We start from the raw sequence: 26592 nt of genomic DNA, 5'->3' as shown, positions 1-26592 counted from the left end.
AGACTGTCATTCTACCTCTGAAGGCACTGGGCACTGCCTGCCCCCAGCCCAGTCCCCCACCGGCAGACACCACGCAAGGGGGCTGTCCACATAAGAATCACATTCCCTGCCCAATGTGGACTCTGCTGGTCACCCCTCACATCCGCCCTGTGACAGGGTCATGATGATTTAAACCACTGGAGCTGGTGTGGCAGAGAGAGGCTCAACACCAAAGAGCCAGTCCAGGCGCAGTGGCTCACACCCGCATTCCCAGCACTTTGGGAGGCCAAGGTGGGCAGATCACTTGAAGTCAGGAGTTCATGACCAGCCTGGCCACATGGTGAAACCCCATCTCTACTAAAAGTACAAAAAAAAAAAGAGCTGGGCGTGGTACTGCATGCCTGTAATCCCAGCTACTCAGAAGGCTGAGGAGGGAGGATCCCTTGAACCTGAGAGACGGAAGTTGCAGTGAGCCAAGATCTCACCACGCACTCCAGCCTGCACAGGAGAGCAGGATTCTATCTCAAAGAAACCAACCCAAACCAAAACAAAACAAAAACACCGAAGAACCAAGGTCACACGGACAATGAGAGGGTGGAGTTCCACTCCAAGGTGTACCCCCTGCTCCTGTGCTCTGCGGGGAGGGACACACCCCAGGTAAGAACTCTGCCTGTCAGCACTTTACCGTTTCCTTCGTCCTGTTAATCCAGGGAAGCATTTGCTCAGTCTCTCCTGTGATTGGAGAGGCCGTGGGAGGATGGGTGCATGCCAGCTCTGGATGGCTCCAGGTGCTGCAGGTGCTTCCAGGTGGCCAGGGACTTCATCCACACACACAGGGGCTGGTGCTTTCCATACAGTCAGCGTGGCAGGGCAGACGGCAGGCACCGGGGCTTCTGGACCTCACCTCTTTATCACGCTGCACACTGTAAAGCTCTCTGACGTGGAGCTGAGGGAAGAGCCCTGCCTGGCAGCTGTGACAGAGGCCTGAACAGTGGCATCTTTTCCCGCCCCGGCCCCTGCACTTGGATACTGTGTAGGACATTCCTTCATCCTCAGAGCTTAGTGCTCAAAACACAAGAAACCCTGGCCCTGAAGTTCGCGTGTGCAGGCACCTCTGGTTCTTCCCAGGGCTGCCGGTGAGGGGCATGCAGGAGAGGGATGCCGCCTTTATGGAGGGTAGAGGGTCCCCTCAGCTGGCCTGAGCTGCTTGTGTCCCTCTGTCTGGCTTCTCTGGGGCCTTTCTTTGTGCCTTTCTTGAAGCAGCAGACTGGCCCAGGCCCTGTTGTGAAAGACATTCCTAAAGAAACCAAATACCATATCACCCTGCCAAGTCTGATACTCAAATTCCTTCCCTCACTTCTCAGCCTCTGTCCCCGGGCTCTCAGCAAGAGAGCTGTTTCAGGGACAGGTGACCCTGACAATTATCTCCTGATATTAATATTGCTAATGCCAAGGTTTTGAAAAACATTTTTAAGTCTCTACACATGTTCTTTAAAGCTAAGCCCTCAAGGGAAGTCACTACAATGAATTAGCAAAGACGTGCTCAGGATTATTTTTTAAAACGTATAGTGTTGGTTTTTGCTTGGGAGAGGATCGTGGGTAGAAAGGAGAGCTGAGAGCCTACTCCTCCCTCCCAGCATCCTCTTGGTCCCCTCCCCGGGGCCTGGAGGGCCCCTCTTGGAGGTTCCCAGACGTCTTGGCTCTGGTGATGGCAGTGCCTGGCCATCCTTGACTTTGGTCGCAGAGCAGGAAGCCTTAGGGACCACACACAGTTGTGCACCTTCACTTTTGCAGGTGAAGTAGCTGAGGACCAGAAAGATGATGTGCAGCCGGCTGGGGCTGAGGTCCAGAGCCTGGGTTTGTCCTGGGGCCTCCTTATCGCCAGTGGCAAGAAAGCCATCTTAGTTATGAGCCAGGGATCTCAAGCACGGGAGCTTGCAGAAAGCTGTGGACCCCCCTTCTTTGAGTTTTCCACACCTAACGAGGAGAGAGGTGACATTTGTTAGGTGTGACTCAGGCATGAAGCTAAGCAGGACAGCTCAGCCCGTTCAGATCATGTACCTGATACCACGTCCCCCGGCTGTAACAGCGCTGCATCAGTGAGGTCCTGCATACAACTATTCATTCAAATCACATGGAGTTCGAAGTCCAGTTGCTTGATCGCAGTAGTCACATTTCAGAGCCACACAGGTAGTACTGGTCACTGGTCGCTATTAGGGCAGAGCCTTCCAGTGACCGAGCCACTCTGAGCCGCCCCGATGCCAGGCTCCCCCAGAATCTGTTAGCAATGCCAATTCTCAGGCCCCACCCAGACCTGCTGGATCAGACTCTCAGGGTGATGGGGGAGAGGGGGCAGCCACCTGTCTTCACAGCTCTCCCAGGATTTGGATGGAGCTCGAGTGTGAGGACCACGGTCTGAGTCATCTGGAGAGCGTGCTGAAAATTCAGTTTCATTTCTGTGGCCAGATCAAGTAGTTTCATTTCTCTCCCTGTTTGTTTGTGACGGAGCAGGGGAGGGAGTGGTTCACACGCCACATAAAAATGAGGCGGAAGAAAGGGAAGAGAGGATTTGCCGGGTCTCTGCCCTGAGCCTGCAGTGGTAAGAGCGGGGCCAGTGCGGGGAGGGCTGCTTCGTGTCTGATGCACAGCAGATGCGCCTTTAAAACATTTCCTGAGTGTCATGACATCTGCCAGGTGAACGTGGCTTGTGCTGTGAGGCAGGAGCGGTAAAGATAAGATTCTGACGCTGCCTCCGGTGTGAGACGCAGAAAGGGCCCATGCTGGCTTCAGCCCACAGCAGCCCCGTGCACAGAGAGAGGCTCTGGAGGGGAAGTGGCTGGCGCTGGGGGCAGGGTGGCCTCTATCCTGATCTGGCCAAAGGTGGTGGTTTTTAGGACAGCTTTGCTCAGTGTCCTACAAAGTCTGGGGGTTAAGGAGCTTTGTGCCCCAAAGCCATCTTGGAGGGCTTCAGGTATTCCTTTTCTTGTGGTATTTGTGATGCTCTGACATGACTTCGGTGACGGTGATATGCTGGGAAATTGGCTGTCATGGGGAGGGGAGGGGCAGGGCATGGGGAGGGGCAGGGTAGGGGATGGTGCCTGATTTCCAGCATTTGCGGGTTCTCTGTTCTCATGGTGTGAATGCTCCCATTGTGGCCAGTTCCCAGCAGTAAGGGCCAACTCCAGCACTCTAGCCCACTGCACCCTGGATTACCTGTATTCTGGGGGCTGAAGTTCATTTTATAATTGACACAGAGCAGAAAGGAGACATGGTGGTATCAATGACGCCTTTTTTTTTTTTTTTTTTTTTTTTTTTTTTTTAACGGTTTTTTTTTTTTTTTTTTTTTTTTTTTTTTTTTTTTTGAGACAAGGTTTCGCTCTGTTCCCCAGGCTGGAGTGCAGTGGCGTGATCATGGCTCACTGCAGTCTCAAACTCTCAGGCTCAAGGGATCCTCCCACCTTAGCCTCCCGAGTAGCTGGGACTACAGGTGCACGCCACCACACCTGGTTAATTTTAATTTTTTCTGTAGAAAGAAAGCATCCAAAGCCCCAGGATTACAGGCATAAGCCACCCACTCAGCTCTGATGACACCTTTTAAACACTGTTCTTTCTTGTTTTGTGTTTAGAATTTTGTCTCTAGCAGTTTAGAAAGAGCTATCTCTCCTCACACCCTCTCCCCTTTCACTGTGCCCTGCTTCCCACCGCCACGCACCCCCTGAAGGACTTTTCACTCCCTTCACATGTACAATCTTTTTTTCTGTTGTCGTTGTTTTCTTTTTTGAGACAGGGTCTTCCTGCTCTGTTTCCCAGGCTGAGTGCAATGGTACCATCATAGTTCACTTCAGTCTTAAACTTCTGGGCTCCAGTGATCCTCCTGCCTCTGCCTCCCATAGCGCTGGGATTACAGGTGTGAGCCTCCACCCCCCACCAGGATGTATGTGAGCTTTATTCGGGTTTGGCCCCTGTCCTAGAATGCAAGCCCCCCCAAGGATCTTTGTCTGCTTGACTCACTATGTGTCCCAAGGACTTAAGTGCTCAATAGTATCTTTGAGTGGGTGAAAAACAAGTGATCTTGCAAAGCTGAGCCCTGGGAGGAAAGGTCGCGTTCAGTGCCTGTGCTCGGGTGGCCAGGACCCTGCGCTGTGTGAGTGAAGCTGGGGCTGCAGCAGACGGGCACAGCAGAGTGGCCCTCAGTGCCCAGGACCCTGCAGAGCTCTTGGACTGGTCACGCGCCAGCAATAGTGGCTGTGCCCACGCGGAGGACACAGTTGCCTTAGACTTCAGCGGGCTCCACCACATCTGGCACTGCCATTTCCCAGTAATGGTGTTTTCACAGTCCTGGCAGTCTCCATCCAGCTTCCAAACTCAGCAGGGAATGTGTACGCTTGTCCTCAAATCAGCTCTCTGTGGTGCAGTGTCAGGTGCGGCTCAGAGAGAGAGCTGGAGACCTGATTCCCAGCCCGAGGCTGGGGCCCCCACGAGGCCCCCAGCATCTCCCCATGGCCTGGTTTCCTCATCTGCAGGACACGCTCCCTTGAGAATTTGGGGAGATGATAGACCCAAAAGCATCCTGGAGCCAAAGGCTGCTGCCCTTGTTGGGGGCGTCAGGGAGTATCAGTCATGAATCCACCACGACTTCTGATCACCTCTGCCTGGACCCCCTCACCTCAGCGCTGCCTGTGCTCGGTAACTGCCAGCTTCCTGAGCCTTCACCCCCCAGGGCCTTCCCAGTGGTGCGCCTAGAGGGAGAGGTTTCTCTTTGCAAAGCGCTCTATGGGGAAATTGCCTCCCCTTTGGGGTTTTAGAGATTTTCCCACCCCTCGATAGAGATCAATACAGTGACCAGGCTGCCCTTTCCACCATCCTCCTGGGGCCCCTGAGGACCCTGGTGGAAGATGGACTAAGCACATCCCAGGCATTGGGGAGGCACTGGCACCCCAAACGTGGACGGGGATGGTGTGGGATCAGGGCAGCGCTGCAGGAGGCTGGGCCTCGGGCTGATTTTCTTGCTGTGCTACTTTCAATCACCATACCCACATGTATGGATTGAACTAGACCCTGTATTAGGGTTCTCTAGAGGGCTAGAACTAATGGAATGTATATGTGTGTGTGTGTGTGTGTGTGTGTGTATGTGTATATGTGTGTGTGTGTATATGTGTGTGTGTGTGTGTGTGTGTGTGTGTGTGTGTGTGTGTGTGTGTGTGTGTAAAAAGGGAAGTTGGTTAACTATTAACTTACAGAATCACAAGGTCCCACAAGAAGCCATCTCCAGGCTGACGAGCAAGGAGCTCCAGTCTGAGTCCCAAAACTGGAAAACCTAGGAGTCTGATGTTCGAGGGCAGGAAGCATCCAGCACGGGAGACAGATGGAGGCTGGGAGGCTAGGCCAGTCTCTCTTTTCACATTTCCCTGCCTGCTTTATATCCCAGCCATGCTGACAGCTGATGAGATAGTGCCCACCCAGATTAAGGGCGGGGCTGCTTTCCCAGCCCACTGACTCAAATGTTCATCTCCCTTGGCAGCAGCCTCGCAGACACACCCAGGGTCGGTGCTTTGCATCCTTCAGTCCAGTGAAGCTGACACTCAGTATCAACCATCACACTCCCCAAAGGTACATGTTCACATACTGACCTCAGGACCTCTGAGTGTGACCTTATCTGGAAGCAGAGTCTCTGTGGGTGTGATTAAAAGTGGGATCGTTCTGCAGTAGGCTGAGCTCTCGTCCCGCGTAACTGGTGTCCTCATAAAAAGGACAATGTGTTTGTTGGTTGGCTGCTTTGTTTAACTTCTGTTTTAAGTTTAGGGGTACATGTGCAGGTTTGTTACACGGACAAATTGTGTCATGGGAGTTTGGTGTACACATATTTTATCACTCAGATAATAAGCGCAGTACCCAATAGGTAGATTTTTGCTCCTCTCCCTCCTCCCACCCTCTACCCTCAAGGAGCCCAGGTGTCTATTGTTCTCTTCTTTGTGTATTTAATGTTTAGCTCCCACTAATGATGGCGAACATGTGGAGTTTGGTTTTCTGTTACTAGGTTGTTTGCTGAGGATCATGGCCTCCAGCTCCATCCATGTTCCTGCAAAGGACATGATCTCATTATTTTTTACAGTTGCATAGTATTCCATAGTGTATATGGACCACATTTTTTAAATCCAGTCAACCACTGATGGCCATTTAGGTGGATTCCATGTCTTTGCTCTTGTGAATGGTGCTGCTATGAACATTCATATGCGTGTATCTTTATGGTAGAATGGTTTTTATTATTTTGGGAATATAACACTGGGTCAATGATAATTCTGTTTAAGTTCTTTGAGGAATCATCACACTGCTTTCCACATGACTGAACTAATTTACGCTCCCACCAGCAGCGCAAAAGTGTTTCCCAAAAGGAGACATTTGGTTGAAGACATGCGGAAGCCCACTCCCCACTCCTCACTCAGCCTGGATTTGTCTTACTCACCCCTGCTCACCTCTCACACACACCCTCACACTGCTTCAGGATCAGTCACCCCACTCACCTCACACACACACCCTCACACTGCTTCAGGATCAGTCACCCCACTGGCTTCTCACAGGCACATGTGAGAAGGACCATGACGTCATGTGAGAGCTAAGGGCCGCTCTGATTGACCATAGCATTTGGCGCTCAGCCTCCCACAGCCAAGGCTAAGGGAGGATAGGACAGTTGTGTGTCTCACTCTTGAACAAGAGGGGCCTCCTGGATTCACCAGGAGAGCAGATTTGACTAGCTGGGGCTTCTGCAAGGTAATTTATTGTGACTGCATATTAATAAGGAGATACAATCTTAATACAATTTCTTTATGTTAAGGAGATTAAGTAATTTCATGGGTATATTCTTGAGTACAATTAAACAAACAACAAAAAAAAGCAGAGGCCTTTTCCAGGGGATCACACTTTCTGTTGATAATACTGGGAGGCAGGCAGGACCACGTTAAGTGGCTGTTTGCAGGGACTGATTCTACTGGGGAACCAGAATCAGATGGAAATGTCATAGGAGAGTGTCTGATGCAGAACCCATCACCGGCTAAACCTGGAAGGTGCAGCGCAGCCTGCTGGCGTGGGAGCTGCAATAAACCAAGTCCCTTTTTGTTTCTCAATCAGAAGGAGCGACTTTACAAGCTTCATCCTCTGAGAGGAAAGGATCCCCTCCTATTTTCCTACCGATGTTCGATTTATCCTGAATGCATGCTCCTTAATCTTCACTCCTGGCCTGTTCACCCCTTGAAAATATTTGGCAGCCCTCTAATTTAACAGCTGCCTTGAAGTTGACAGCAACTCCAAATCGTGCAGCTCAGCAGTACAGAGTCATTCGTCACACGAAGAGCTGGCCATCTGGCTCAGCTGGACTCGCCTCCTGTCCGGGTCCCCTGCATCTTGTCAAGGCCTTGCTGTCCTTCCTGACCCACCACCCCCGGCCTGGCCCGCAGTCGTCCTGTCCTGGGTTCTGGCCTCACTTTGTTCCTCACCTTTGTCTTAACTCTTAACTTCGGTGTCCCCTGCACCCTGACAGCTGCCTCGTCTTCTCCTTTTTCCTCTTATCTCACCAGCTGTCTTCTTGGTTTTTCAGTTCCTCTCCCTCAAGATCTGCACTTTCTCTTCAAGTCATGGTCCACAGCTCCCATGCTCTGCATTTGTACCAGGCTCCAGAAGCTCCCACGTGGGGTCAGAGCCCTGGAGAGGAAGCCACCGTGCAGCGCAGTGACTGCTGAGAGCAGAGGCCTGCATCTGTAAGCCTCCTGAGCCCCCCACTTTGATTCCCTCCTGCCTGTGTGCACAGCCTGAGTCCCCACTGTCCATGTGTCACCCAGCTCTTCCGTGTGGTCTCCGTCAGCCTCCAGGGGCACCCAGCCAGCCCACAGGCTCCCAAAACAGTCAACTCATGCAGAGGCGCTGTAGCCATTTCTGAAGATTGTGTAGGGAGACCGATGGTTCACCAGGCACACACCACACAACCCGAACCCTGCACTCCTTACTCAGCAGGCCTGTGTCTGGAAATCCTCCCTAAACTGCAGTGGGGAGGGGGCCTGAGGGGCCTCTCATCCCCTGCATGTCAGCCCTCTGCTCACTCCCGCCTCCGCCCGTCAAGGCCTCGCCCCTGCAGCTTCTCACCCCTTTGCTTTGCAGAGCAATCTGTGTCCAGCTCCCGTCCTCCCAAACTTGCGCAATCAACTCGTGGTGTGCTTAGCCAGGCCCACCTTTCCTGAAAACGAGGGTGAGGGTGGCGACTGTTTTACATGTGTTTAAAAAAGAACGTGAAAGGAAGCATATTGGGCTTCACAAAAGGGCCCTCCTTTTCCTTGTTCTCTCTGCCACGGAGAGGAGGAAGTTGAAGCTGAGCTATCACCTCCCATCAGTACTCGGCTTTGTTCCTGGACCCCCGGCTGCGTCACCAAGGGCATCTGGCTCTAACTCTCAGCCTCTGAAGGATGTAGTGGCTGGGGGTTCAGACCCCAGGCTCCCTCCCAGACAGACGAGTGGAATGAGGCCTCCTGAAATCTCAGCTGCTAGGGTGCATGCCACCAGGCCCACTGGGGTGCTGGGTCCTGGCCAAGCCCTCCTGTACTCCCTGAGAAGGTATCCACAGGGGAGGGAGCTGTTTGTGCCAACTTTAGATGGACTCACCTCTCAGTGGTCCCATGAAATTGCTGCCTAGCCCTTCTGCTTTAATGGTTTGCACATCAGATAACTTTTGATGAACCCAGTGCTAGTTCTGAAAACAGGAAGTGCTTTCAGCCCTGATGGGAGGAGTAGGGTGCAGGAGGCCTGTGGAGCTGGGCCTCTGGGATCCAGGCTGGAGGACAGGGGCTGAAGGCTGAGTGGCCACGGGGCGGTTGACACAGCCCTGGTCTTTCCTCCGAGTGAGTGGCGGCCCCGGGTGGGGCTGTGAGCCCAGGAGCCGCTGGCTCTGCTGGAAGTTTCTCCCGTCTGAGGCTGCAGGGGAAGGATATAAGACTGGGCGGGAGCTCATTGGGAAAGGTTGAGACAGAGGGTCCCAGTGAAGATTCCACTGCAGAGAGGGGAGTCCAGGTCAGCACAGGGGTGCCATCTGGGGATGAGGCTGGGCGGGCAGGCTTTTGAGCCGGCAGAGTAAGCAGTCTCTGTCCCAAGGGAGGAGAGCTGCTGAGAGCCGCTGGGCCAGCAGAGGGGAGTGCTGTGCTGGCCTCAGGGTTTCTGAAACGGGTCTTCCGGAGAGGTGAGGTGCTGCTCTGGAACTGCGGCGCCCCAAGGGCCCTTCCTGAAGCTGGCTCCCAGCAGCGTTCAGGTGAAAGCAGGGCCACCCTGCATGGGGGATGATGCGGCACCCAGCACGGAGCCTTCCAATCAGTCACGCTCCTCTCTCCACAACATCTTGTACTTCCCCCCGACCCCCCACCCCCTGCCCCGTGGCTGTGCAGCAAGTAGGGAAAGTCCCATCAGCACTGTCTGGGAACTTCCAGGGAGCCTACGCCCCCTCAGCTTGCCTTTAGCCAGAAAAGATTCCAAGCTCTGCTCTCTAATTTGGAAAGCCAGTGTTTGTATTTGGGGACTGTCTGGCTAGACTCGATGAAGGTAATAAAGCAACAGGAAGTGTTCTCCAGAGCTCCCAAAGCTGGGTGGTCATCCGTCCCACCATGGTGGGTGGAGAGAGGTTCTTTTCCTGGGCTGTGTCGTTCCAGCCAGAGCAAGAGAGAAGCCTGCGAGAGCCCTAAGTCAGGGACCACCACCCAGGGTCAGAGACGGTCAAGTTCATTGTTGGAACCTGTGGCTCTAACTTCCAGCAGAGCTACTTCTGTGAAAGCTGTGAAGAGCAGAGGAAATGGGACAGGAGAGGATCTGAATCCTGCAATTGTATCGCTAGGAGCCCCCAAAGTATGGTGATGGTCCTCAGGCCAGCATGGAGGTGCACTGGCACCACGTAAGGAAAAGGGCACTCACGTGGGACTGCTGGGGTGCGGCAGCGTGGGGGTGTTCGTAAAGTTTCCCATGAGCTCTGTTGCAGCAAACAGCGATGACCACTTTTGTGGGAACTTAACAATCCTGCCTTCATGCACATGGATTTTTCTTCGTGTGTGTTTCTCTTGCAAATGGTTCATGTTTGTATGACGGTATTATGTGAGTAGAGAAGAGCTGGAAAACAAAATCATGACTGTTCATGAGAAATTTAAGTATGTGGTAATACTGCCTTTAGTGAAATTGAGAGCAGGTCTGAAGGGATGTGAAGATCATCAAGGTGCTCATATAGGAGGCAGGTTTGTTCCCCTCAGGCCCCCGGCCCTGCTGGTTGTGTTTTATGGTAAGAGTTATCACGGCAGCCTGTGTGTGTCTGGGCATAAGAATACTTACTCTATGGATCTTAAGGTAATTATGTGTTGGAAAACATGGTCTGGAATTCAGTAAGGGAATGCTCATGATTCGTGTGGTTCCTGGGGTTGGAAATGCGTGGCGAATCCAGCAAGAGGCTAACCTTCCAAACGGGCTGAGTCATTAGGGTATGTCGGGAGAAGATGTGTTTTGGTCTGAAGGAGGCAGGAAGAAGACAGAAGCAAATTCATAGAACATGGTTGCAGGATTGAGATCTGATCCTGAAAAAAAGAGACTAGCCATGAGCATAATGCTTAAAAATACAAAGAAATTCACTGTGGTGGAAGTCACAGTAAGTTCAATCATTATCTGGTCTCGTCATCTGGAGTGGAAGCTGTCCACTCGCAAAGCCGTCTGCTTGGTCCATAGCTCTTAGCTTTTGCGTCTGGGGGCTTTGTGGCTGGTCTCGGTTTAGGGCATTCGTGTGAGCTGACCCGTTGGTCTGGGTTGGTTGTCTGCTTTTACCGACTCGTGAGCACTTGGGTCAACACTTTGGATCTTGACTGCCCTGGCATTTGTTAGGAGGACGTGAAATGACTCCTTCCAGAAAGGACTGAGAGTTTTTGCCTTGAGGTCTCTTCCAGTGGACCCAGACCAGGCTGGAAGTCAGAACAAGTTTGGATGGCATTTCCTCTTGCTGGCATCTCCTCTGGGCACAAGACTTGGTGTGTGAGGTGAATCCTTGACAGTGCTTCACTGTGTGCATGCAATGGCGCAGAGTCAGGCCTTGCCGGAGTTACTCCTGGTCACGTACAGGATCCTGTTGTGATCTCGTGGGGCGCTAGACTAAGTGAGCCCTTGGAGGTGGTCACACCAATAGCCTGTTATATCCTCAACCTAGGCATTAAGGAGTAATCTTCTGCTTACAGATAAAGGCCAAGACTGCATGGCCAGTAAAGCTGGGGCAAAGCTCAAAGCTCAGAGAGATTGAGGGCGTTTTATGGTCAGGCGAGCTCAGCTTCCGCATGGGATTGATTCTGTATTTTTCAAATACTGAGGGTGATTCGTGAAGTGTCCGTGTTGGAGGAAGGACCCCCCAGGACAGTAAGTCTCACAATCTTTTTATAGGAAGATAGGTATTGTCCGTGCTGAGAATAGAAAGTCTAGCAAGAGGGAGACTTGCAATCATGAAGCCATGGCTCTGGACCCTGTCTCACCTTTACAGTCTTACCTGGGTTATATTGGTTGCAGCTATGACTCTACCGCTTTCTGAGCCAATTCCAGAAAATTTCCTGACCTATATGCATTGCATGTAAAACTTAACCTTTTCCATGATCCAAACAATTCTGGAGTAACTTAGCTAGGAAGGATTGTGGCGCTCACAGCAGGTATCCTGAGATGACCAGATTCCACCTTTATTGAGAAAGCATTTTTGAGATTGCCAGTATTACTTGTCAGAAGTTTGCATTGATGATTATGAGTCAATTATAAATGGATCCAATTTTCTTTCTGAAAGTTTGGTGGATAGATATCAATTACTATTTTAGAACTACAATATAGTATTTAAAGCATTTTTTTTTAGCATGAAGTCAATAAAGACATTGCCCTCGACTTCTGTGACGGCCTCTGAACGATAAGCTTCTTTAGAATCTGATATCCCCTCTGGATGTTGAGTAGCTTCTAATAAGTTATTGATCCCTCACTAATTTTTGATGGGGACAATGACAGATGTCATAAATCCTCTGTGCTTCTGTAGAATCCCCAAATCATGAGCAACTGCAAATGCCCATCTTATCTACTCTCTGCATAAACGTTTACTTTTTCATCTCTTAATGCAGGTTGCAGTCAGGACTACAGCGTAGCCACTGGGCTGTATCTCACATTAGGAGACAGGACGCGTTGATGGGTACATGACAGTTTCCTATACAGGAAATGCTTTCACCATTTTTATTGTTTTTTCCTCCACAGCCTTTATTAAGCTCCTACTGTATGCCAGGTACTCTGAGCTGCAGGTACAGCTGTGAAAAAAACAGGTAAAAATCCCTGCCCCGCCCCCTTGGGGGCCTTATGGCAGCTGGGGAGACAGGAAACAGGCAGAATCCATTGAGAAAGGTGTCGTGCAGATGGTGGGAATGCAGTTTTGACTGTTGCCTCCCCCCATCAGATTGTCAGAGCCAAAAGAGGTGTGGCAATGTGTCCCGGCTGGGTGTCCAGAGCCCGACACACAGAAGGCGCTCAATAAATGTTTATGGAGTGAATGAAGACTCACATTGACTCAGGAACTGTGGCTCAGAGAGGGGGAGGAACCCAATCAGGGGAGCCGTGGAGCTCAGGCAGATAAACTGGGGGTGGCAAGAGGGGTGTCTGCCAGGCCCAGGAGCCCTGGCTGTCACCAATGCACTGTGTGACTTTGGGTGAACCGCACCCTCTCTGTGCCTTATTGGGAGTAGGCAGTGGTGGAATTGGTCATTAGGATGAGGGTGTCCTGGAGGCCGAAGCCCACACCCGCCATGGCCCTCCAGGCTCCAGGCAGTCACCAGCCTGAGGCCCTCTGGAACTGTGCGGTTCCTCCTCAACGGCTCTGGCCACAAATCTTCCTGCTCTCCCCAACTGTTCTCTGCCCTCAGCCCCACAGCCGAGATTAGGAGACTTGTTGACCATGGCTTCAAAGCATCCAGAATCCAGCTGGCTCTCACCACTCCATGCAAACAGCCATTGTTTCTGAAAGGGCATTGCCCCTGGACTTGTCTTTTAGAGCCCCCCAGAAAAAAAGGACTTTAAAGGGGTCCCCCAAAAAAGGGGTGTCTGCCAGGCTCAGCAGCCCTGCCCTCCCAAGAAAGGGGGTGGTGAGAAGCCTGGCGTCCCCTCTGCAGAAACCAGCACCACATGACAGCATTGGCACCAGCGTCCAGCCTTTGCACCACACGTGCCTGGCTTGTTGCTGAGCCTTTCTATACGTAATTGCATTGAACCCTCCCACATCCTCAGGGGGAATGGTCAGCCCCATTTTCTAGAAGTGGAAATTGACACACAAAGAGATTTCAGCACATGCCCTGGGTCCCATGGACAGCCCTTGTGCTGGATGGCCCCAACCCTGCTTTCTAATTCTTTACCCTGAACCCGGATCGTGGGCCCTATCTGCGGGAGATGGAGCTGCCACCTGTGGAGGACGCGCTGCCTTGGTGTAGCCCAGCCCGGCTTCTCACCGAGTGGAGCCTCCACACAGGCGTGTGGTCCCAGGCAGCAGGAGGAGGGTCCTGCTTGTGAGCAGGGATGGGGAAGGCACCTACATAGACCCCACGAGGATGGCTGGGCCCATCCTAAGTGGACCTTCTAACGAGCCATGTGGAAACATGTCCATCTGAGAGCTGGGAAAAGGGGGAGGTGGTCCGCAGGCCCCTGGGGTGGGAGGTTGCCCCGGGGGCTGGCTCCCTACTCCTCCAGGCTGCCATGCTGAAAGCCGGCAGGTACCACAGATAGCAGATGTGGCAGGTTGCTTGAGGGAGAAACTCTGGACATAAGATCCAGTCGTACAGAGCCTGAGCCCGTGCCCTTGCCTGTCTGTCCCAAAGCCCCAGGACTCTGGCCGTGCGTAAACCTTCCCTCTTCTTCATGCCTTCCCTGGCCCATGGCTGTGTCCTTTATTGTACCTGGTCTCCTTACCCACATGCATGCCCAGCACACCACTCTCCAGCTCAGAACCCTCCAAAGGCCTCCCACACACCCACGTGGAATGCAAGGCCTTTGCCCTCCCTCTTTTTCCCCAGTCACACCATCTTCCCATTCCCTGGGCTCATTCCAACCTCAGGGCCTTTGCACATGCATTTCCTCTGCAGGTGAAGCTGCTCCCAATTCCTCCAAGCCTTGCTCCTCTGCCCATCCCCAGGCACACCCTCCAGGGGGCACCTAAGTTACCCTTACCCCAGAATCTCAAACCCACCACCTGTCTTTCCCCAGACACTCCATCATCACTTGGAGTTCCTTGTTGGTTAGTGTATTTGTTTTGGCATTTCCCTGCTAGGATGGTGTGCCAGGAGTGAGGGCTTGGCCTGACTTGGTCACCATGACACCCATGTGGTGGAAAGTGCCTGGCACGTACAGATTCATACCCTTGTATGAGTCTGCTCAGGCTGCCATGGTATAAGACCACAGACCGGGTGCTTAGACAGCACACACTGGTTCTCCCACAGCCCTAGGGGCTGGAAGTTCCAGATCAAGGCATCTACAGAGCTGGTTTCTTCTGGAGGCCCCAGGGGGAACTGTGCTCTCCTCCCAGCTCCTGGTGGCTGCGGCAGGCCTTGGTATTCCCTGGCCTGGGCTGCAGCACTGCAGTCTCTGCCTCTGCCCTCACAGGCTCTTCTTCCTGTGTGTCTCTGTGTCCCAAACCTTGCAGCTGGGGAGACAGAATACATCAGGAAATGTACTGTGCAGATGGTGGGAATGCAGGTTTGGACTCTCGCCTCCCCCTTCAGATTCTCAGCACCAAAAGAAGTGGCAGAGTGTCCTGGCTGGGTGTCCAGAGCCCGGCACACAGCAGGTGCTCAATAAATGCCTCTGCCTGTCTCTGATAAGGACACCTGGGGTGAGATTGTGGGCCCACTCTAAATCCAGGTGATCTCATCTCCAAATCTTCACCTTAATTACATCTGCAAAGAGCCTTTTTCCAACAGCAAGTCATCTTCCCAGGTTCCAGGTGAACATAAATTTTGTGGGGGCTGTGGGGACACCATTCAGCCTCCTAGATCCACCTCACTGCTAGAGGAAAGGAGGATACCGTGCAAGCCAGAGTGTGGGGGGCTCCTGCCCGGAACACAGGCCCGGCTCTGAGTCCTGGCTTAGGCATCACTGGCCCTCCGGGATGTCAGTTTCTTGGCCCTGAAAATACAGATAAGGTGCAAATGTGTAGGCTTGCTGTGAAAGTTAAATGTATGTCTCAGCACAGCGCTGCCTTTAGCTGAGTGCAGGCCACAGCCTGAGAACTGGGCCCAATACGTTCTTTTCCCACGCTTCCCCAGTGCCCGGCCAAGCCCGGTGTGGGCCCAGGTCTGGCGTCCAGCAGGCCCAGGAGGTACTGCCTGTCACCTCTGCACACCTAATGGCTCTCCTGCCTGTCCTGAGCTCCAGACGCCTGATGCCATATATGGCACAGACCATCCGAGGTGACAAAGGAGACTGGGTGTGGTGGCTTGTGACGGTATCCCCAGCACTTAAGATGCTGAGGTGGACGGATTGCTTGAGCCAAGGAGTTTGAGACCAGCCTGAGCAACACAGCAAAATCCCATCTCTACCAAAAACAAACAAACAAACACTAGCTGGGTCATGTGGTGCATGCCTCTAGTCCCAAATACTCGGTAAGCTGAGGCAGGAGGATTGCTTGAGTCCAGAGGGGTTGAGGCTGCAGTGAGCCCTGATTGCACCGCTGCACTCCCCACTGGGTGACAGAGTGAGACCCTGTCTCAGGAAAAGAAGAAGAAGAAGAAAAAGAAGTAACAAAGGAGGAACATTGAGACTCTCCACCGGGAATGTGGAGCCCGCTGCCCCTGTTCCCCAGTGCCAGGCCGGTAGAAATCCTGCTCGTGCTCTGTGGCTGCCAAGAGCCCCTCCTGCAGTCGGGGGCCCCTGGACTCTGCCTCTGTGTGTAGGGGGTAGGTTGTAGGAGGGCGAGGAGGGGTTGGCAAAAGTGCCACCTCAGGCAGGATTTCCTGGTGACGTGTGGGCCACTCTCCCTCTTGTGTCTTTGCAGAGATTGTCAGGAAGATTGGACGTGCCAAGTAGCAGAGAAAACATCCCCCAGCTCTGACAGGGAGACAGCACATGTCTAAGGCCCGCAAGCCTTGGCCCTACCGGAAGAGAAATCAATTTTCTTCCCAACACTACCTGAAAAAAGAAATGAATTTCTTCCAGCAACAACCACCGGCATTCAACATGGGGCCAAGACAAACGATGTCTAGCCCAAACTGGCAGCAGGTGGAGAAGGACGCTGCTTTCCTCACCAAGAACTTCAACTTTCTCAATTTGAACAATCAGCCACCACCAGGAAACAGGAGCCAACTGAGGGCAAAGGTAAGCCCAGAGGAAGGACGTTCGGAAAGGGGGCATTCTGGCTGCTGGTGCAGAGGGCTGTCACGTAAGCCCACCACGGTCATACAACTTGCCAGCCTGCTCCTCCAGCACAGCTGGTGTCCCCAGCTCTCCTGGTCACATCCAAGAAGTATCAGGAATGTACACAGACTCTCCTGCGGCAATGAGCTGCTGTGACGTGGGTCTGGGGGTAATGCATGCAGGGGTCCCCTTCCTGGGGCTTTTCTTCCAGCCTCCTCCATAGCCATCATACCACCAGCCCACCCACTCGCCACCCTCCCCAGCTCTGCAGCCCCCAGCCCAGCCCCTCTCCTCCCTCTGGCTGGGAGCCTCCGCCTCATGGAACTTCTTCCCCGCTCAGGGCTCCCAGCCCCTCCCCGGGAGGCATGCCCTGCACACCTACAGCCAAATCCTCCCAGAAGCTGCCCCAGGGAGGCCTCAACAGGAGAACAGAAGGGCCCCTGCAAACAGCAGTGCCCTCCAGCCACCTTCTCACCTCCTGTCTGCACCCCAACCCAACATCAGAGCTGCACAAACTGCCACACTTCCCCATGACACCAGGAACCCTAGCAGGGTCAAGGCAGTGGCATCTGTTCTGCCCTCCCCAGGGGCCTGAGAACAACCTGTACAGCCAGTACGAGGAGAAGGTGCGCCCCTGCATCGACCTCATCGACTCCCTGCGGGCCCTGGGTGTGGAGCAGGACCTGGCCCTGCCGGCCATCGCCGTCATCGGGGACCAGAGCTCGGGCAAGAGCTCTGTGCTGGAGGCGCTATCGGGAGTCGCCCTTCCCAGAGGCAGTGGTAAGTTCCAATGGCCCACCTTCCCTCTAGAGCAAGCAGTGCCACCTGTAAGCCACGAAGCTTCCCCAGGCACCAAGGGGTTTCAGAGACAGGCCTCTAGGAGAGACACGCCTCCGGGACAGACACCCCTCTGGGAGAGACAGGCCACTGGGAGAAACTGGCCACTGGGGGACAGGCCGCTAGGAGAGACAGGCCACTGGGAGAGACAAGCCAATGGGAGAGATAGGCCACTGGAAGAGATAGGCCACTGGGAGAGACAGGCCACTGGGAGCCAGCCACTGGGAGAGACAGACCACTGGGAGAGACAAGCCACTGGGAGAGACAGACCACTGGGAGAGGCAGGCCACTGGGAGAGACAAGTCACTTGGAGACAGGCCACTGGGAGAGACAAGTCACTTGGAGACAGGCCACTGGGAGACAGGCCACTGGGAGAGACAGGCCACTGGGAGAGACAGGCTTCTGGGAGGCCACTGGGAGAGACACACCTCTGGGAGAGACAGGCCACTGGGAAAGACACACCTCTGGGAGAGACAGGCCACGGTAAGAGACAGGCCACTGGGAGAGACACACCCCTGGGAGAGATAGGCCACTGCGAGAGCCCCAGGAGGGCAGCTCCTCAGGCTTGGTAGCAGAGGGCCAGATTCCCCATACACATTTAAATAGCTGTCACTGCCCCTGTGTCAGTCAGGGTGCAGGGGCCTTGCCATCTCTTCCTAGTGGTCTTTGTAGGAATGTAGAAGCATTTCTTTGATCGGCTTAAATCGATAAGTTTTACGTGACAGGCAAAGCCTTCTTAAAGAATTCTCTCAATGTTTTGAAAGCCTCTTATCTAGGATCATGATATAATAAGATACCTTTTTCTTGGAAAAACAAACTTTTACATGTCTATGTAGAATGTAGAAGCCGTTGTACATTTATAATTTAACAAAATATTTATAAAGAAAAATTATAAAGTCCGTACCCTCAGAGTGGGTACTGGAGAATGTTTAGAAAGAGGTTTTTACAATGGGGTAAGCAAGGCATGGGGAAGCCTCCAAGAAGGGGGTGGGACAGGAAGGGGAGCAGCTTCCAGAACCTGGAGGAGGAGCGGTGTGCAGGGGTCCTGGGGGCTGCAGCGGCAGCAGAGAGCGCCCGGCTCCTTCTCTTCCTCCCTGGCTCCCCTCTCCTGCCTCTGCTACTCGTTTCTCAACCCAACCGGAACCCAAGGGCAGGCAGGAGGCATCTGCTAGAGGGCTGCCCGGACCCCACAGAGCCACCTGCCGCAACCTCAAAGCCACAGTGCCCTTCCCCTGGCCTCCCTGCTGTTCCCTGCAGCCTGGTCCTTTACCCAGTGTGTCCCATAAGAGCCCATCAGCCCCGAGCACGAGGCAGGAGAGAGTAACAGTGTGGGTGTGTGACAGCCAGTCCGCCTCTGTGCTCTGGGATCAGCATTTGGGGCAGGGAGACTACGGGTTGGAGAGTCTGAACGCCAGAGAGCAGGCATGGGACCCCGGGTGAGTCCCCTAGTTGGAAGACGGGGCAATACCTCCCTATAGGCCACGGGACAAAGGATGTGGGTTCTCTGGGCTTCACAGCAGGAGCGTGGAGGCCCCCATGCCAATGAGCTCAGCACTGCTCCCACCTTTCCTGGGTTCAGTGGCATTGGAGGATCCTGCCTCAAAGGGACCGTCAGGATTCCCCTTGCCCCTCCTTCCAGATGTCCAGCTTCTCCTCCAGGCTCTCGCTGCCTTCTTCTCACTTCTTGAGAAGGGTTCCATGGCCCTGGGGTGGGTCTCACTGCTCCACATTCTGGCTGGCCGCCATCCCCCACCCGAACCAGGGCTCCCCACCAGGACAATTGCAGGGCCTGGGGCAGACACCTGCCATGCTGACTCCAGCCACAGGAAAACAGGGGAGCCTGGATATGTGCCCGAGCTCCAGCATCTACTTCTTCACTTATAGGGCAGCATGCTCAGGTCTGCAGCTGTGACAGGGGACTGTGGCTACAGCCACTTGCTCAAGTCCACCGGAGTTCAGGGTGCTCACTCAGGTGGTGAACACTTACCAAGGACAGCAGCACCCCCAGGGCCCTGTGCCTCTTTGCACCTGCTCAGTCCGACCCTCTCACTTACTACCAGGCCCCAGGGAGAGCCAGAAAGCTCAGACGAGGTCCTTATGGGGAAGGTCTTAGGAGGGAAGGGCCCGGCGCCACTTCTTTGAAAGGAAGCTGAGGGTGTTTGGGGAAACTCTTGTTCAGGAATCGTAACCAGGTGTCCGCTGGTGCTGAAACTGAAAAAGCATCCCCATGAGGCATGGGCCGGAAGGATCAGCTACCGGAACATGGAACTAAAGCTGCAGGACCCCAGCCAGGTGGAGAAGGAGATACACAAAGGTGAGCCACGTTGTTCCGGGGTTCAGATCTGGCAGTCACTCCTCTCTCTTCCTCGCTTCCTTCTCCTCTTTCTCAAGTCACTCCCACAGTGACCACTTACCTCCCAGACAGCATGGGGCTGCCCCCATTGCTGTCACCTCCACCATCCCTCCAGGTCCTTGTCCAGGTCCCCTCTCATCGAGCCATCTCATGCTGAGAACCCGCTGGTGGCTTTCCCTAGCAGCCCGCAGTCCACGTGGCTGGTCTTGCCCGTCCTCTCCCGCTCCTCCCCCAGCCCTGGCTTTGTCCACTCCACAGGGAACTCACCCTCCCTTCCAGGCTTCCCCTCTGCACCTGCCCACTCCATCTTTGGATCGCTGGTCACCTGTGCCCCTTTAGAAGTGCCGCTGCAGGACCCCTGGTCCCCCAGCAGCTGCCACAACCATGACTTGTCTTCCTGAGGCTCAGCTCTAACCCTGGCCAGCTACCTTTCCACTCAGCATCCTTCCAAACACAGACCCTGCTCACCCAGCTGTGAAGCAGGTTTCCTGATGCTTGTTCTTGGCGGTGGCTGATCAGAAAAGGCTCAGTTGCTCCTGGAGTCCACAGCCTTGTGCCCTGAGGGGCCCTAGTGGCCAAGTCCCTTAGAGTGCACTGGAGCCTCTCACACTCCCGAAATGCTTCTCCATTGTCCCGCCTGCATGGCCCATCCTGGACTCAGCCAGTATAGATGGAAAAACTACCCTGAATATACCAAGACTCCCTGTAGGGAGGAACTCAGTCCAAGGAAGGCCTTTTGTGTTACCGAATAGCAAACGCAGTGTCTGAGTAGGAGGCCTTTAGACGACCTCATGGGCTCAGCCCTTTCCCAGACAGCCCCTGTCTGCCTGGATCAAGTGGCTTTCTGGAAGGATCCTTTCCCCAACAGGGAGTCCTGACCCCAGTGTCAGTGTTCACCCCTCTAAAACAGGAGCTGCTGGATATCCTCAATAGCAAATTTCTTAAAAAACTACCCTGAATTTTTTAAAAATTGCAAAGGTTCTGTACCCCGGCTGTGCCCACCACAGCCACACTAGTGCTCCCAGTGCATCTTGCAATGTTCGTTGACATCTTTCTGGAGTCTCTCCAGCCATGAGTTCTGTGGGGCAGGGCCAGGAGAGCTGTCTCTAGCAGACCAACAGCACACCATGTGTGCAGGCTTGGTAAAGGTTTTGGGTAAGAATGAGCAGTGAGCAAACCCAAGCCAAGACATCTTCAGAATAGCATCTTGGAACCCCCTCCACTGCTAGTGGGAATGTAAGTTGGTGCAACCACTTTGGAAAACCATCTGGCAATCTCCACTAAAGCAGTTGGCAGGAGGCCACACTTCCTTACCTTGGGGCTTCTCCGTAGCTACTTAGTGTCCCTGTGACATGGCAGCCAGCTTCCCCTAGGGCTGGCCATCCAAAGGAATCAAGCAGGAAGCCATGATCCATTTAGGAACTGGTCACACACAGTGACCTCCACTGCATGTATTCATTAGAAACAAGCCCCTATGTCTGGCCCATGCTCATGCCTCCCCCTTTTGAAGGGAGGAATGTTGAAGGATTTGTGGACGTATTTTAAAACCACCACAGCACTCCCTGGAAAATGCTGAAGAGCAGGAAGAAAGAGAACAGAACCCATCCACAGTCCCATTGCTAACATACCAGTATGTTTTCTTCTTGTCTTTTGGAAAGTGTAGGTCTGTGCGCCTACATATTAAACAGCCGTCTCAGTGGCTTCTGAGATCCCTGTGCAGGCTTCTCTGAAATGTTTTGGACCCACCGAAGCTCTCAAACCCTGGAAAGAAGCAGTCGTTACCTTCAGTAACTGCTTCCTCTCAGGGATCATTAAAGAGGGCTCAGGGTTTCTCCCCTCCTGACCTCCATAGCCCAGAATATCATGGCTGGGAATGGCCTGGGCATCAGCCATGAGCTCATCACCCTGGAGATCATCTCCCCTGAGGTCCCAGATCTGACCATCATTGACCTTCCCGGCATCGCCAGGGTGGCTGTGGGCAACCAGCCCCGAGACATCGGACTGCAGGTAAGCCCTTCTGGAATGTGGGATTGGGCTCAGCTGAAGTGGGGGAGGGGTCAGAGGTCCCCAGGGTCCTAGTGCACCTCCTGGAGCAAAGCTTTACACTGAGGGATAAGGAAGGAGTCTCAGGTAGGACCCGCCCAGGTGGGGCCTCATGCCCAGGTTCTGACTTGGACTTGACAAGTCACAGTAAAAAGAGAAGTGGACTCCGGGGAACTGGTAGGCACATGGGACTGCACACTCTGGCCAGTCATTCAGGACTGTGAGCCCAGTGTGAACAGCTGTGCTGACAGTCAAAAGAGGGCAGACATTTGGATTCTACATGAAATGTGTCCTTTTTGGCAATATTTTTTAAATGAATGTTATATAAATCAGAACATGGACTGCGGTTCTCTGGTCGGGGCAGAAGCACGGAGGAGAGGGAGGATGGCCGGGCAACAGGGACACGTGAACCAACAGCAGGGCTGTGGCTTCTAGCCAACAACCTACCCATCTAAACATGAGGCCAGGCATGGTGGCTCACACCTGTAATCCCAACACTTTGGGAGGCCAAGGCAGGAGGATCACTTGAGGCCAGGAGTTCTAGACCAGCCTAGGCAACATAGTGAAACCCTATGTCTGCAAAATATAAACAAAATTAGCCGGGTGCCATGGTGCATGCCTATGGTTCCAGCTACTTGGGAGACTAAGCTGGGCGGATCACCTGAGCCCAGGAGGTCAAGGCTGGAGTGAGCCATGGTTGTGCCACTGCACTCTAGAGCCTGAGTGACAGAGAGACACTTTGTCTCAAAAATAAATAAATAAATAAACCTGAGGTTGCCTGAAAACATAGTCCTCGCTCAGGTGCCTGAATCAAATGTGCAAAAAAACCTGTGCACACCCTCTATTTGGGCTGGGCCGGTCCCCAGAGCAGCCCTGCCACGCTTTGCCAAGCCAGCTCATGTGGAAATCAAGGACACAGTGGATGCTGGGGCAGGGGAAGGCTGGGGAGATGAGGCCCTCCTGTACTAAACCTGAGGCCACTTTCCTGGCTCCTTCCATTTTATGGGAGACACTGATAGTGTTGAGAACCCAACCACAACCAAATTAAGGGGTGGTAGGTCCAAGAGCCGCCTGGGTGGGGCCTCCACTAGCTCTGCTGTTTTGGGCAGAATCTTGGTTAGTGAGGTTATCCTTTCTTTTTCAACATCCAAATCACCATTCTCTGTCTCTCTGAGAGAGGGTAATTAGCTCATATCCCTTGCTGAGTTATGTGACGGATTCCATATTTCTTAGCCCTCTAGGAGGGTGGCTTTCATCCATCAAATTGTGGGATTTCTTAGAGACTGCAACAGATCCTTGGGTGGTGATATGGTTTGGCTCTGTGTTCCCACCCAAATATCATCTCAAATTGTAATCCCCACACGACGGGAGGGACCAGGTGGGAGGCGATAAGGATCATGGGGGTGTTTTCCCCCATGCCGTTCTCGTGATAGTGAGGGAGTTCTCGTGACAGCTGATTTTTTGTTCGTTTGTTTGTTTTTGAGATGGAGTTTTGTTCTTGTTGCCCAAACTGAAGTGTAATGGCATGATCTCGGCTCACTGAAACCTCTGCCTCCCAGGTTCAAGTGATTCTCCTGCCTCAGCCTCCTGAGTAACTGCAATTACAGGCACCCACCACCAGGCCTGGCTAATTTTTGCATTCTTAGTAGATACAGGGTTTCAACACTTTTGCCAGGCTGGTCTCAAACTCCCGATCTCAGGTGATCCACTAGCCTCAGCCTCCCGGAGTGCTGGGATTACAGGCATGAGCCGCTGCGCCTGGCCCAGTGGGTGGTGTAAGAGTGTGGCACTTCTTTGTTCTCACACACATCCCCTCCTGCTGCCTGTGCCGAAGGTGCCTGCTCCCGCTTTGTCCTTCCCCATGATTGTAAGTTTCCTGAGGCCTGCGAGCCATGCTTCTTGTTAAGCCTGTGGAACTTCGAGTCCATTAAGCCCCTTTCCTTTATAATTACCCAGTGTCAGGTAGTGTTATTTATAGCAGTGTGAGAACAGACTCATAGAGGTGGGGTCAGAACACACAGCTTCCTCCTGACACCTCATCCTCTCCTCTGCAGGGGACCCATGTGACTTGGTCTGAGACTGTTTGATCTCAATTTCATCAAAAGCAAGTGGGTTGAGATGGCAAAAGTTTCCCATTGTTTTAAATATCGGGAGAAAATGTGTGCAGTCTCCCTCAGCTTTTCATTTCTGTTTCAGATTTCTAAAGGGCTTTGTTCCTCTACATTCTTTTATTTCTAATTTTCAGCTCATAATTACGGCCATGGACCCTATGGGGCTGGTCAGTCCCTAACAGTGAGTTACGATGCACGTTGTACCATGTGCTCGGTTACCAAGCCTTGTCCTGGTGACCAAAAAGAATTCTATCTGAAAGGGTGGCAGTATGTGAAAACACTGCCAAGTGAACAAGAGAAGTATTTTATAAAAATTAATTGGTTCCCAGCTACTCGGGAGGCTGAGGCACAAGAATTGCTTGAGCCTGGGAAGCAGAGGTTGCAGCCAAATTTGATGGTTGCACATCACCATAGCAGATATAATAATGAAAACGTTGGAAATAGCACAAAAACTGCCAGACACAGAGGCAGAAAGTGAATATATGCTGTTGAGAAAAGTGGCACCAATAGGCTTGGTCAACTCAGAGTTGCCACAAGCCTTTGATTTGTTTAAAAAAAAATCTGCAAAGCACAATAAAAGGAGGTCTGCCCATGCATGCTCCCTCCCCATCTGAACCTTCCCAGGTATAAGTGCCACCTTCAAGAGAGAAAGAAAATTATGTTTTCTTAGAGCAAACCGCATGGGAGAACAGGGTCACAGGAGTTTAGAGAGAGCAATGAAAATTGTCATTGTGGCTGTGAGAGGCTAGGAGGGTGAAGGAGCAGGGGGTAAGAACTGTTATGGCAGGGGAGAAATAGGGTCAAGACCAGCCTGGAAATCCATCCCCAAACATCTCCTTCTCCATCACCTTCCCACCCTCCTTAGGCCCCTCTAGTGTGTCCTAGACCTCTCTCCCATAGATTGGGCCATCCAGGTCCCACAAGCTCCCTGGAGCCCCAGGGCCCTGCCCTACCCAACCTGGCTGAGGCCTCCAGGTGGCCCCAGGAAGCCACTGTTTGGAATTCCTCGGTTCTTTGACATTGTCCTCCCATAGCATCCTAGGCTTGTGAGAAAACATCCTCCTCCATGTTCCTGGACCTTCAGCTCTCACGTGGCTCAGGAGTCTGACCTCCTCAGGACGTCCAGGGGTGTCCAAAGGAGAGAATACAGTCATGGGTTCTTAGTTTCTGGTTTTGGTTGGACCAGTAAAGCCCCTTCCTCATCCCTCTTTTCCACCTATTACTAGAGACAGAAACCAAAAACCACGGCTTCAGGCTGCTAAAAACCTAAAACAAAACAGAGCAACAACAAAATGAGGCAAGTTGGACAAGCTTAGTCGTAGAGTCAGGGCTTCCTGCACACAATCGTGTTCTTTTCTGGAGTCCCGCCGCCCTTTCCCATCATATTTTTTTGGCTCTTCTCAAACTCTTCATTGTCTTTGATTCCCAGAGGCACTACCAAGGTCATACTGCTGGTCATGTGTGCCCTGCCTTCCCCACCATTTTCCTGAGAACTCATGGAAATCTTAGCTCCCCCAGCAAGAACACATGTGTCTTTCATTTCATTGCTGCTGCTCATGCCCCTCCTCCATGTGAAAGCTGATCAGTGCTCATAAGGAATGGGGCAGGTTCTATTATGGGCCTGATTTGTCTCCCCAGACTGTCCCTGTGAAAGGCCTTTCTGTATTCACAGCCTTATTGTACGGCACCACTTTCCCGGCAATGGGCACTTGGCAGAGTTCACCCACCAGATGTGCTGGTTTTCAAATGCAATTGATCATTCTCTCCTTGTTGAAAGTCTTCTTCACTGGCATCTGGGCAAATAGACTCTGTTCTTTCTCTCCCTCCCACTGGTCTCTCCTTAGCGAATTCTTTTTTTTTTTTTTTTTTTTTTGAGACGGAGTTTCGCTCTTGTTACCCAGGCTGGAGTGCAATGGCGCGATCTCGGCTCACTGCAACCTCCGCCTCCTGGGTTCAGGCAATTCTTCTGCCTCAGCCTCCTGAGTAGCTGGGATTACAGGCACGCGCCACCATGCCCAGCTAATTTTTTGTATTTTTTTTAGTAGACACGGGGTTTCACCATGTTGACCAGGAATTCTTACACGCTTCCCTGACCTTCAAATGGTGCAGTGACCTAGACATCCCCTCTGCCCATTGAACACTCTCCCTGGTATCTCCCTGGACCACACTCCAGTCTCGTGACTGTAAATACCACTTTAGCAATTCCTAAATCATTATTTCAGGCCCAACTCTCTCCCCTGAAATCAAGGCTCCTGTCTCCAGCTGCTGATTCACCATCTCCCCTTGAGCATCTAATCAGCACAGAAACTCAGTGGGCCCAAGCAACACCTGACCTTCCTCCCAAATCTGCCTACCCCATAGACATCCCCATCTCAGGCCGTGGTACCTCCACCTTCACAGTGGCCCAGGCCATGACCCCTGAGGTCAGCTCTCCCTTCTCTTTTCCTCTCACACGTCACGTCCAGTCCACCTACAAAGCCTACTGGCTCTGCTTGAAATAGCACGCCCAGGCCCATGTCTCTTCCCACTTCTACCAACACCCTCACCCAAGCCGCCGCCACCGTGGACCTGGGTCACCGCCTCTGCAGGCCTCCTGCTGGGTTTCTCTGCCTCTGCCCTTCTCAGCAGCACCCATCCGAAGTGTGTTACCAACACAGCTCTTGTGTTTTAAGGCACAGGTCAGATGCTGTCACTCCTTAAAGCTCTCCAGTGTCTCCCATGTCAATCAGTGTCAAACTTCCAAGATCCCATGCGATCCAACCCCCCTACTTCATGGACAACATTTCCTGTCACTGCACAGTGGCTCCTCGCTCCACAGGGGAGTCTTGAACTCCTGGCCTCAAGCAATCTGCCCACCTTGAC

At 52.9% G+C, this 26592-nt stretch overlaps 1 protein-coding gene across 2 annotated transcripts in view; it reads left to right on the top strand.

The window, feature by feature from the left end:
* The first annotated feature begins 2425 nt into the window (after positions 1 to 2425).
* MX2 (MX dynamin like GTPase 2) overlaps positions 2426 to 26592 on the top strand; it is a 45281-nt gene continuing 21114 nt past the window's right edge. Inside the window, exons 1-6 of one of the 2 annotated variants that reach the window (XM_037742068.1) lie at positions 2530 to 2578; positions 12253 to 12317; positions 16028 to 16347; positions 16974 to 17166; positions 19403 to 19537; positions 21429 to 21583. In XM_037742068.1, the coding sequence (XP_037597996.1) occupies positions 16099 to 16347; positions 16974 to 17166; positions 19403 to 19537; positions 21429 to 21583 (732 nt within the window). In that variant the 5' untranslated portion in view covers positions 2530 to 2578; positions 12253 to 12317; positions 16028 to 16098. Of the gene's footprint in view, positions 2579 to 12252; positions 12318 to 16027; positions 16348 to 16973; positions 17167 to 19402; positions 19538 to 21428; positions 21584 to 26592 lie in introns of both variants that reach the window. The other variant, XM_017538614.2, reaches the window with a different exon arrangement.

Source organism: Cebus imitator, unplaced genomic scaffold, assembly GCF_001604975.1.
Source record: "Cebus imitator isolate Cc_AM_T3 unplaced genomic scaffold, Cebus_imitator-1.0 Scaffold112, whole genome shotgun sequence".
NCBI lineage: Eukaryota > Metazoa > Chordata > Mammalia > Primates > Cebidae > Cebus > Cebus imitator.
Note: the sequence above shows the minus strand (reverse complement) of the source record. Positions and strands in the feature narration are given on the sequence as shown.